Consider the following 13,151-nt stretch of genomic DNA (forward strand, 5'->3'; position numbering starts at 1 on the left):
CGCGAGCGTGCAGGCTCTCCAAACTGCTTTGGAGACGGAAATTACTTAATTACCTCACTTCCTGCGGGGGTATATGTACCCGTGCTGACGTCAGATCCGTCTCCAACTGCTAGCACGAGCACACTATACCCACTTGTTCTGAGTCCATCTGGCTACACGCTAGGAAATATTTCTTTTTGGTATCAAGAATTACTTTTTTGTAGTAGGCCAGTTTTCTGTATTTTGTTAAATTCTCGATTGTTTTATTCCTGTTCCATTCCTTTCTTTCTGAGGGTTCGCTTCACTTCTTTGATTTGTTCGTTATGCCATGGGTTTATCTGTTTTGGTTCTTTAATGTAGGCCATTTTTGGGGGGTTTATTTTGTTTGCCAGTTCCGTGGTTCTATTTATCCAATCGGTCGTTGCAGTGTGGCTGTTTGTGTGATTGCAGTGAGTTAGTTCTTCGTGTGATTTCTCTTTTAGTATATCTATATCAAAGGGAGGGCTGTATTTGAATTCCGCAGGTTCTTTGTTTTGTATCTTTATTGGACCTGTGTGTTTGATCTGGGATTTAATAAGGAAGTGGTCTGACCATGGAATTTGTGTGTAGTCTCTTTTTATGTTTTCTAGGAGGTGACTTAATGAAGGTCAGGTCTAATGAGTGCCCTGCTTTGTGTGTGGGTGTATCCGTAATTAGTTTGAAACCTCGTGCAGTCGTTATGTCAATTAGCGTTTGGCAGGTATTTGATAGTGGGTGAACGTCCACGTGGAGGTTAACATCACCTAAAATAATGGTGGGTTTAGATGTGATTTATTTATTTATTTAGCATTTTTATATACCGACTTTCCAATAACAGAATTACTGATCAACTCGGTTTACATTATAACAGAACAATCACATTTACAAGTAAATGTCTTACAATGAACAGGTTGAAATAACTTGGATAGGTACCGTATTTTTCGCTCCATAAGACGCACTTTTTTTCCCCCAAAGTTGGGGGGGAAATGTATGTGCGTCTTATGGAGCGAATATAAAAAAAAAACCAAACAAAAATCTAACAACCCCCCCCGACTCCCCCAAGACCTGCCGACTTAATTTACTGAACCCCCCCACCCTCTTGACTTCCCCAAGACCTGCCAAACGTCCCTGGTGGTCCAGCGGGGGTCCAGGAGCGGTCCGGGAATGATCTCCTGGTCGTGGGCCGTCGGCTGCCAGTAAACAAAATGGCGCCGATGGCCCTTTGCCCTCATTATGTCACTGAGACCGACCAATAGCAGCGGTCGGTCTCAGTGACATAGTGAGGGCATAGGGCCGTCAGCGCCATTTTGTTTACTGGCAGCCGACGGCCCTATGTCCTCACTATGTCACTGAGACCGACCAATAGCAGCGGTCGGTCTCAGTGACATAGTGAGGGCATAGGGCCGTCGGCGCCATTTTGTTTACTGGCAGCCGACGGCCCTATGCCCTCACTATGTCACTGAGACCGACCAATAGCAGCGGTCGGTCTCAGTGACATAGTGAGGGCATAGGGCCGTCGGCTGCCAGTAAACAAAATGGCGCCGACGGCCCACGCCCAGGAGATCGTTCCCGGACCGCTCCTGGACCACCAGGGACGTTTGGCAGGTCTTGGGGGGGTCAGGAGGGTGGGGGGTTGCAGGAAATTAAGTCGGCAGGTCTTGGGGGGGTCAGGAGGGTGGGGGGTTGCAGGAAATTAAGTCGGCAGGTCTTTGGGGGTCAGGGGGGTGGGGGTTGTTAATTTAAAGGGTTGGGATGGGGGGGGGATTCCCAGAGAAAGAAAAGTTTTCTGATCTGGGGAGTGGACCGAAATGGCCCTCCCCAGACCCGAAAACAAAATGGGGAGAAAAAAAAAAGCTATGCACTCCCCTAATTTGCTCCATAAGACTCCCAGACGCAGAGCCGGTTTAGCACAATTTTTTTTTTTTTTAATTTTCCCCCTCTGAATCCTAGGTGCGTCTTATGGTCAGGTGCGTCTTATGGAGCGAAAAATACGGTATATATGGGGTTAACCAGTAACAGATATATTGCCTAATGTAGGCATAAGAAAAAAGATACAGTGCCTAATGTAGGTTAAATAAACAGTACTAATAAGACTAGGTTATGATCCTCGACTGCCAAAGTTTACGTGTGTTCTTTAGATGATCTAAATAGCTCTCAGGTGGAATGTCACCGGGAGGATCATTGGCAGGGATGTTCCGCGTCTTGCTGTTATGGGAACGCTTGGTTGAATAACCAAGTCTTGAGTCTTTTTTTAAATGTAGATGAGCATTGCACTGATCTGAGTTCTGGTGGGAGAGTGTTCCAGATTTTGGGGCCCGCTGTGGAGAAGGCTCTTTTGCTTAATGCTGACTTCATCGGTGGTATGTGCAGGTTGTTTTTATAGGCTTGTCTTACTGGTCTGGTGGATGTGTGGAATTGGAGAGGGATTTTGAGCTCGAGTGGTGCCAATTTGTGTAGTGCCTTGTGGGTTATTGAGAGCACTTTAAAAAGTATTCTGAATTTAACGGGAAGCCAGTGTAGGCTTTTCAAAATGGGTGATATGTGGTCTCTTTTGTTGGACTTGGTTAAGATCCTTGCTGCTGCGTTTTGCAGCATCTGTAGAGGTTTTATGGCGTTAGCCGGGAGGCCTAGAAGAAGTGAGTTGCAATAATCTATTTTCGTGAGAATGAGTGCTTGTAGCACTAAACGGAAATCTTGGAAATGGAGGAGAGGTCTCAGCCTTTTCAAAACTTGTAATTTGAAGAATCCATCCTTTATGATATTATTTATGAGAGATCTGTAATTCATTTGATTATCAAGGATAACCCCTAGATTTCTGACTTGTGTGGACATTGTTAATTGAGTAGACAGGATGGTATTGGGATGTGTGTAGGTTCCGTCTTGGGAGATAAGGAGGTATTCTGTTTTGCTTTGATTTAGAATCAGATTAAGGCTAGTGAGCAAGTTGTTGATGGCTTGCTTGCAAGAGTTCCAGAAGTCCAGGGTTTTTTGGAGAGATTCAGTAATAGGAATCATTATCTGTACATCGTCTGCGTATAAGTAGTGTATGAGATTTAGTTTAATGAGGAGCTGGCAGAGTGGGAGAAGGTATATATTGAATAAGGTTGGAGAGAGTGAGGATCCTTGTGGGACTCCCAAGGTGCAGGTGACTGGTTGAGATACTTCATTGTTGACCTTGACCTTATACTGTCTGTTCTGTAAGAATGATTTGAACCATTTGAGGGCATCATCTCCGATGCCAATGTCTGACAGACGATCTATTAAAGTGTTATGATTGACCGTGTCAAAAGCTGCCGAGAGATCTAGTAGGATGAGTAGACAAGGGTGTCTGTTTTCCAGATTTAGTAATATGGAATCCGTCAGTGAAATAAGGAGAGTTTCCGTGCTTCGTGATTGGCGGAAGCCGAACTGAGCTGGAGAAAGAATGTTGTGGTCGTTCAGGTATTCAGTTAGTTGTTTGTTTACAACTCGTTCCATGATCTTTGCGATGAAAGGTAGATTTGCAATTGGGCGATAATTAGATGGGTTTTCTGGAGAAAGATTAGGTTTTTTTAGAAGTGGTTTTACTATTGCCATTTTTAGAGGGTCAGGTACTAGTCCTTGGGAGAATGAGCAGTTGATGATTTGTGCAATGGGTTTGGAGATGGTTTTAGCGCAAGCGATGAGTAGATTGGTGGGTATGGAGTCCTGAGGGTGTGAAGAAGGTTTGAGCTTTTTTAGAATATTTTCGATCTCTAAAGAAGAGGTCGGTTCGAATTCCCTAAGGCTGGCCTTTTGTGCTGAGACAGCAGCTCGAGGTGTAACTGGTGAAGTATTGATATTGTTCTTGGACTGAGTTAGGAGTTTTGGGATCTTATTTTTAAAGTAGGTTGCCAATTGTGATTTTAAAGTAGGTTGCCAATTGTGATTGTAGGTTGCCATGTGATGTAAAAAATTCTATTAGTGGGGAAATGTTTAGTTCGAGGAGACTAGGTGGGCAGTATATCAGGCAAATTTGGAAAAGGTTAGTGTCGAAAAAGGCAATTTCATGATTGGCTGGTGTTGTGATTGAGAGTAGTTTAGTGTTGAATTTCTTATCAATGATTAGTATTAAACCGCCTCTTATTTAGTCTAGGGATCGAAAAGACTTCATAGTTTTTGTTTGGTAACTGGTTTTTAGGACAGAATCTGATTTTTTTTTAGCCAGGATTCTGTTATTGCTATAAAATTAGGTTGTGTGTCATATAGCAGGAATTCTTTTGTCACTGTTTGGGCGATAACTAGTAAGAAAGTGATTAGTAGACTGTTCAATCTGATATTTGTTGGTTCGTTTTATCTGTATGAGGTTATTTCTATTTATTTCGCTAGTTTCTTTTGCAAAGTAATGTGGGGGTACACTGATTCCTTATACTCCCTCACAGTTTGCATGCATTTACCTTATTTCTTTTTTTATTGAGTTTAATATACCGTCGTTCAGTTTTGCCAACACAACGGTTTACAAGTTTCAATCTACTTGACAATCTTAAAAATGTGGTACAAACATTGTAATAAAAGTGAGATAATGCTACAGTTAAGATCATAAAATTAACATAACATATAATAAGCGTAAAGATAATGGTGGAACGTACAAGTGATGACGGCTGAGATAACTAAGAATGGACTGGCTCTGTAAAAAAGGAGCGTCAGTGTGTGTCTTGATAGGCTTGGTTTTCAATTCCTTCTCACAATCTTTCAAACACTTATCTCCCACTGACCACAGAGCTGAAGATTATAATGCTGGTGACCACCTTACCCCTGTCTTTGACCTCATACCACCCTGGGAAGAGTCCCAGAGAAAGGAAGGACTCACCTGCTGTATTAATCCCACTATCAGCTGCATGAAAAATAACTGGAAGAAAATAAGAGAGGGAGCTGTTAGTGAGCAGATATATACAATCCCAACACTCGGGCTCTCCGAGAGCTTCCCACAGAAAAATAACTGCAAGAAAATAAGAGGGAGCTATTAGTGAGCAGATATATACAATCCCAACACTCGGGCTCCCCGAGAGCTTCCCACAGAAAAATAACTGCAAGAAAATAAGAGGGAGCTATTAGTGAGCAGATATATACAATCCCAACACTCGGGCTCCCCGAGAGCTTCCCACAGAAAAATAACTGCAAGAAAATAAGAGGGAGCTATTAGTGAGCAGATATATACAATCCCAACACTCGGGCTTCCCGAGAGCTTCCCACAGAAAAATAACTGGAAGAAAATAAGAGAGGGAGCTATTAGTGAGCAGATATATGTTAGTGAGCAGATATGTGTGTACACCATACATCTCTGTAAACAAAACTCTCCAAATTTTTCATGCATAATATCCATTAAAGAGAGGTTGGCCCCTTGCCCCCTCTTCTGTATATAGTATTTATTCTATTTTATTTCATTTTATTTATATATTTATTGCTCCGTTCACCCCTTCTTTATTTTCCTACTCCAAGTTAAGGCTTCCTTGTTATAATGTAACTGTATGCTCCGTAACTCTTGTTGATTGGTTAATTGTATATTCTGCTTAGTTCATTGTAAACCGAATTGATTTGATTTGTATCAAGAAAGTCGGTATATAAAAAAGCCTTAATAATAATAAATAAATATATACAATCCCAACACTCGGGCTCCCCGAGAGCTTCCCACAGAATAATAACTGGAAGAAAATAAGAGAGGGAGCTATTAGTGAGCAGATATATACAATCCCAACACTCGGGCTCCCCGAGAGCTTCCCACAGAATAATAACTGGAAGAAAATAAGAGAGGGAGCTATTAGTGAGCAGATATAGACAATCCCAACACCCGGGCTCCCCGAGAGCTTCCCACAGAAAAATAACTGGAAGAAAATAAGAGAGGGAGCTATTAGTGAGCAGATATATACAATCCCAACACTCGGGCTCTCCGAGAGCTTCCCACAGAAAAATAACTGGAAGAAAATAAGAGAGGGAGCTATTAGTGAGCAGATATAGACAATCCCAACACTCGGGCTCTCCGAGAGCTTCCCACAGAAAAATAACTGGAAGAAAATAAGAGAGAGCGCTATTAGTGAGCAGATATATACAATCCCAACACTCGGGCTCCCCGAGAGCTTCCCACAGAAAAATAACTGGAAGAAAATAAGAGAGTGAGCTATTAGTGAGCAGATATAGACAATCCCAACACTCGGGCTCCCCGAGAGCTTCCCACAGAAAAATAACTGGAAGAAAATAAGAGAGGGAGCTATTAGTGAGCAGATATAGAGAATCCCAACACTCGGGCTCTCCGAGAGCTTCCCACAGAAAAATAACTGGAAGAAAATAAGAGAGAGCGCTATTAGTGAGCAGATATAGAGAATCCCAACACTCGGGCTCTCCGAGAGTTACATCCCTGAACAGAAGGTACAGGGGGGGCATGGAGTGATATTTACATCCCTGAACAGAAGGTACAGGGGGGGGCATGGAGTGATATTTACATCCCTGAACAGAAGGTTCAGGGGGGGGGCATGGAGTGATATTTACATCCCTGAACAGAAGGTACAGGGGGGGGGGGCATGGAGTGATATTTACATCCCTGAACAGAAGGTACAGGGGGGGGGGGCATGGAACAGAAGGTACAGGGGGGGGGCATGGAGTGATATTTACATCCCTGTACAGAAGGTACAGGGGGGGGCATGGAGTGATATTTACATCCCTGAACAGAAGGTACCAGGGGGGGGGGCATGGAGTGATATTTACATCCCTGAACAGAAGGTACAGGGGGGGGGGGCATGGAGTGATATTTACATCCCTGAACAGAAGGTACAGGGGGGGGTGCATGGAGTGATATTTACATCCCTGAACAGAAGGTACAGGGGGGGGTGCATGGAGTGATATTTACATCCCTGAACAGAAGGTACAGGGGGGGGTGCATGGAGTGATATTTACATCCCTGAACAGAAGGTACAGGGGGGGGGGGGTATGGAGTGATATTTACATCCCTGAACAGAAGGTACAGGGGGGGGGCATGGAGTGATATTTACATCCCTGAACAGAAGGTACATTGGGGGGGGGGGGGGTGCATGGAGTGATATTTACATCCCTGAACAGAAGGTACAGGGGGGGGGGGGTGCATGGAGTGATATTTACATCCCTGAACAGAAGGTACAGGGGGGGGGGGGGGGTGCATGGAGTGATATTTACATCCCTGAACAGAAGGGACAGGGGGGGGGGGGGTGCATGGAGTGATATTTACATCCCTGAACAGAAGGTACAGGGGGGGGGGTGCATGGAGTGATATTTACATCCCTGAACAGAAGGTACAGGGGGGGGTGCATGGAGTGATATTTACAGGAAGGCACGGGGGGGTGGGTATTGACCTGCATGGTTCGTCTCCTATAACCCTATAAAACTCTCCTGGGGAGGCTGGACGCACCGCTTGGCCTTGGCCTTTATCCGCTGTTATCTACCCTGTGGTAAATGTGAGGTGAATGGCAGCGTCCTTCTGTCTCACTTTTGGGTGGAGGAGCCAGTGGCCCGTTTTATTGGAGAGGAGTAGATTTCTTTAATGCTTTGGAGAAAGCCCAGCGTGCAGGATTTGCTGGCTCTCCACTACACTGAGCGCCACGGATCCGTCTCACACTGAAGTCTGATGCACTTTCTTGCCATCCAAGGTCCAGTCTCTCACCATTTCCAGAAGTCTGCGTAGAAGGAATCTCTTGCGTATCCGAGGGGAGCGTGGAAAGTTCAGCTCGTAGCACAGCGTGGGGGCAATCATAAAGTAATAAATGTCTGCAAGAGAGGAAGGAGGAGGGGATTAGTCGATACCCAATGTCAGCACGGAAGCAGTGGCCAAAGTTCAGGGCTAGAGGGGGAAGGTTTTCCAGCGCAGAGTTACTACAGGAAAGGAAAGAGGACAGAGTGGGAGATGGAAAGAGAAGAAAAGATACAGAGAAAAAGGCAAAAGGAATAGGATAAGGGTAGCCCTAGAGGCAGAGATACCATAAGGAAATTAAATATAATCAGAGCTTAAGCATTACTGAGCATGTGCGGGAGTTCCTGAGAAGGCATTGCCTCAGCCTCCTCAGTCATAACTAAATATGGCTCGGTAGTTGACTCTCCAGTGAAGCAAGTACTGTATTTTCCAGTCTATAAGTTGTGTTTTTTTCAGCAATTTCAGTGACTCTTTCAACCTGTGCTATTAACCTCTCTGTACAAACTTGTCTTATACAAAAGGGTGCATCTAACCTACCAACTATTTTGTCAAAATGGCAATTTATAGGAAGTTGTGCGACATACACCGGAAAATTCAGTATGTATTCCATGGCTAATTCATCCTGCTATCCATGGGAAATACCATTTACTGACTGGAAACATGCTTTTTCCATCAATAAGCAGGCTGAATTAGCCATTAAATTGTGGAGAATCCCAAGCTCAGGGCTGCAGCAGAGCAACTACTGAATAAGCAACCCAGATTCCACCGCAGAAAGTAGACTACTGGGAGAACAGGGTATGCAAACTGCTTGTCCAAAGATACTGTCAGTTCTTGAGAGATTGCCTAGACAGTAATGGGATATAAAGGTGTGAAGGGATTACCAAGTCACAGCTTTGCAAATGTCCAAGGAATATTTCTCTAAGATGAGTGAAAGTAGAAGCCATAGCTCTTATGAGTTTCAACAGAGTACATGATCTGCAAATCTGCTAAGCTGTAGCAACTGGGAATGCATTCCATTTTCCAAGTAAAAAATGGAAGCTTGGCGACTGTGACATCAAATCTGTTACAATCATGTGCGACGAATAATTGCAAAGTCCGATGATATGGTAGAGTTCAATGCATATCCTAGGTGAAGGCCTTTTTATACTCTAAGGTATAAAGGCCTCTTTCTCCTTCGTGGAAATGTGCTCTTGGAGTAACAGTAGATAGTATGATGGACTGATTGATCTGGAAATCTGAGAAAGTACGGGTGATTGGGAAAGACTATCCCGTCATGAAAGAAGTGCATGCAAGGCATACAGCAGACATGAGGACAGAGCTCGCAGACTCTCATAGCAGACTAAACTGTGATGAGGAACTGAACAGAATCCACCTGTAGCAGTCTGAAAAGTAATTTCATGAGTCGAGAAAGGACACTACCCAAGCCCCAAGAAAGTGGGGCTTAAAGTGGTACAAGCCCATACATTTCAACAATGGAGCATTAGAGATCAGTTTGCACCCCCCTAAGACACTGAGATGTACTTTCCCTGCTGATGTGGTGAGGTCGGAGTCAGTACATTAGCAAGTGCTAGGGCTCAGAAAGAAATGGGGACCAAGGCTTTCTGTAGGTACCATTGGAATTATCCAGTCCAAGAGAAGGGATAGCCCTTTCTGGTGGATGGCTCCCCAGGAGTCGGCAGTCCAGGCCTGCGCAACCGGCACTGAAGCCCGTCGGGGTAAGGCCTTTTAATTTCATCGCACTCACCTCAGAGGGTTCCAACGCCGGCCACGAGGCCGCGCCTCTATCCGACCCCCCAGCAGGTAGCTTATCAGGACAGGGCGCATTAAAAACATCAGCAGCTGCGTCGGGTGGGGGATTTAAATTCCCAGCCATCCTATCCGGCGTCACGCAACAAAGGGGCCTGCCCCTTTGTGCGCCCCTTCGTGCAGCTCCTTGGAGTGGAGTCTGGCATCTTAAGTCCTTCGTCTTCAAATACTTGACGCCCACCCCCCCTACTGTACGCCAATTTCTTCCCCTCCCTCGTCCTCCTGTCAGTTCAACTAGGTTCCTCCCTCCCTCTCCCCCCACATCCAGCATCCCCGTTAGACCTAAACATGTGCACCTTCTCAATCCCTATCATTAGCTTCCACCATAGAATCCACCCAATCAACTCTACCCGGCCTATCATGCAAAAAAAAAAAGATTGATTCCCATCATGATCTCACCGCTGAATCAACTTCTGGGCCTCACTCTCTTCTCATTAACCCTTCTTAATGCACAATCCCTCACAAAAAACAAAAAAAAAAACTCACCTCTACGATTTTCTCCTGGAAGCCAAACTTGATCTGTGCGCTATCACCGAATCCTGGCTGAAACCAGAGGACACGGCCCTAATCAACCAACTTCCTATACACACTTACGACGTCTTTTCAATCCCCAGACTTAAAAGAAGAGGTGGCGGTCTCCTATTAGCAGCAAATAAAGAGCTAAGATTATCCCTACAATTCACAAATTCAACTTCCAATCTTGAATTCTCAGTATTTAAATCTAATCTACTTCAAATCGGCCTTACCTATGCCCCTCCAGGAGTCCTGGAATCAGACCCGTCCCCTCTCATCGAGCTCATAGCTAAATATATCAACACAGATGCCCCCGCTATAATCTTGGGAGACTTCAACCTTCATGTTGACACAAATCCGCTCTCTTCCAACTGCGTAACATTCCTCTCCACGCTTAGCTATATGGGATTTAAACGAATCAACGGCCCCACTCACAAAGCAGGACATACCTTGGACCTAATTTTCTTAAATGAAGGCCTCACTCCCTCCTCAACACCGACTTGCTCACCAATCCCGTGGTCTGATCACAGATTGATCTCCAGAGTCCTGAACATAAATCAGTCCGCTCCTCAATCCTCACATAAAACTACGATCCAATATAGGAAACTGTGCAACACAGACAATCTCGGCCTCCACCTTACCAAAGAATTAGAACATCTTGACCTTTCAAATGCAGAAGCGGCTACCTCCTCCTGGTTCAAGATCACTAATAAAGTAATGGATCTAACATGCCCATTAACTACTAAAGTCCTACGCTCCAACTCAGACAACAGGAAGCCCTGGTACACCCAAGAACTGAAAGCTCTCAAGCAAGAATTAAGAAGAAGAGATCACATATGGCGAAAAAATCCATCATTAGAAAATCAGGCTGCATATAAATCCGTCATGCATCGCTACTGAATCTCTATCCTACGATAGAAGAGAGACTTCTTTGCACAGAAAATCCACCATTTCATCTTCGACTCTAAAGCTTTGTTCTCTCATACGTCTCAGCCCTCACCAAACCTACTCCCCCAACCATACCGGACATCCAAGCAGACAGCAAAGCCTCAGAGCTCGCATTATACTTTGAGAAAAAAATCCTCAACCTAATATCACCGCTAACCTCCACCACCAACAGTCAGCCCCCCCTCCTTTCTATTCCACCTCTTTTCAACTTAACACAAGCCTCGAAACGTTTGAGACCACTTCTCCCTTAGAGATAGAATCCTTACTCAAGAAGCTCAAACCCTCAACCCACACAACAGACTCGATTCCTTCAAATCTTCTCATCTCCATACCTAAAACCATTGCCAAGCCTATTGCAGAAATCATTAACTGTTCTTTAACACAAGGCCTAGTTCCAGACGCCCTTAAACTCACCATTCTCAAACCTCTTTTGAAAAAACTCAACCTGTCAGCAGCCGATCCGGCCAGCTTCTGACCTATAGCGAACCTTCCTTTCATCTCTAAACTCCTAGAAAAAATAGTCAAACAACTTTCAGATTAACTGGACGAAAATAAAATTCTCGCTCCAGCCCAATTCGGCTTCCGCAAGTCTCTAAGTACAGAAGCCCTTTTAACTTCCCTCTCAGACACCATTTTCCTGTATCTAGAGAAAAAACAACCTTGCCTACTTGCTCTCCTCGACTTATCAGCTGCCTTCGACACTGTGAATCACTCAATTCTCGTGGAGCGACTAGCTGACATAGGCATCAAGGGCACCGCACTCAGTTGGTAGCCCTTTGCAACAGATTCTACAAGGTCAAAATCAACAAGGAATCCCACCCGGTCAGCTCAACCCTGGGAGTTCCCCAAGGTTCCTCTCTCTCCCCAACCCTCTTTAACATCTACCTTCTCCCTCTCTGCCAACTCCTAACAAATCTAAAGTTAACTCACTATACATACGCCGACGATGTGCAAATTCTCATCCCGATTAAGGACTCTCTCTACAAAACACTCTGCTTCTGGAACAACTGCCTTCAATCCATCAACCACCTTCTCACAAGCCTCAACTTAGACCTTAACACCAATAAAACAGAACTCCTCCTCATATCCCAGGAGGACTCCAAAGCATCCTCCAACAATCAGCCTACCTTGCAACCTATCTTCTCCTCCCATGCGAGAAACCTTGGAGTCATCATGGACAACCAACTGAACCTAAAAAAATTTAACACCACAAAAGATTGTTTTTTCAAACTACAAGTCCTAAAACGACTGAGACCCCTTCTACACTTCCATGACTACTGCTCTGTTCTTCAAGCCATCATTTTTTCGAAAATAGATTACTGCAACTCCCTTCTTCTCGGGCTACCAGAAAACACCAAACCCCTGCAGATGCTGCAGAATGCTACGGCGAGGATTTTGACCAAGACAAGCATAAGAGAGCACATCACACCTATTCTACGTAACCTTCACTGGCTCCCAATCAAATTTAGAATCCAGTATAAAGTCCTAATGATTATACACAAAGCCATACACAATCTCACCCCACCTGAGCAAAACATCCCTCTTCGTCACCATAATCCCTCTAGACCAATCAGATCTGCTTATAGAGACACACTCTATGCCTCCCCCTGTCAAATCCTCCTTAAGGAAACGAGCTTTTTCCTCAGCTGGCCCTTCGCTATGGAATGCTCTCTCGCCAGACCTCCGGCAAGAAAGATGCTCGGCAACCTTCAAAAAAAAACTCAAAACCTGGCTCTTCTCTCAAGCTTTTCAGTAAACTCAGAGGATCCATCCATCTACCTATTCTTTTAGATCTGAACTACGCTTTTAGTCAGGTTTTTCGAACTCTAAATAATGATTCCACATCGCATTCAGTTCTTGCATCTCACTATCCACCTCATCCCACTAGTCACAAATTTACTCTGGATACATTTCCTTTCATGATATATTTTCTATTTAGTTCAGCTTTGCCACCCTGTTATGTATCAGGAAGAACATAGTATTTCTTTGTAAGTTGTACCCCAGTTCATGTAACCCCTGATGGATGTAACGCATTCGTTTATGCTTCTCTCGTTCGCTGTAAACCGATATGATATGTACTTTTGCACATAAATGTCTGTTTATACAAGTTCCAAATAAATAAAATAAACCAAAATGTCTTTTACCCTGCTAGGCAAAGGGATGTGAGCTATATGCCATTTCTATATACCCACATCTAATATTTAATTTTAATTTT

At 44.3% G+C, this 13,151-nt stretch overlaps 1 protein-coding gene across 1 annotated transcript in view; it reads right to left on the reverse strand.

Annotated features, from left to right (window-relative positions):
- The window catches only part of DGAT1 (diacylglycerol O-acyltransferase 1), a 158,186-nt gene that overhangs the window by 25,929 nt on the left and 119,106 nt on the right, over window positions 1-13,151 (reverse strand). Inside the window, exons 9-10 of the mRNA XM_029592288.1 lie at window positions 7,643-7,746; window positions 4,826-4,864 (exon numbers count right to left, since the gene is read on the reverse strand). Coding sequence (XP_029448148.1) covers window positions 4,826-4,864; window positions 7,643-7,746 — 143 coding nt within the window. The remainder of the gene's footprint in view (window positions 1-4,825; window positions 4,865-7,642; window positions 7,747-13,151) is intronic.

Source organism: Rhinatrema bivittatum, chromosome 2 (genome assembly GCF_901001135.1).
Source record: "Rhinatrema bivittatum chromosome 2, aRhiBiv1.1, whole genome shotgun sequence".
Taxonomy (NCBI): domain Eukaryota; kingdom Metazoa; phylum Chordata; class Amphibia; order Gymnophiona; family Rhinatrematidae; genus Rhinatrema; species Rhinatrema bivittatum.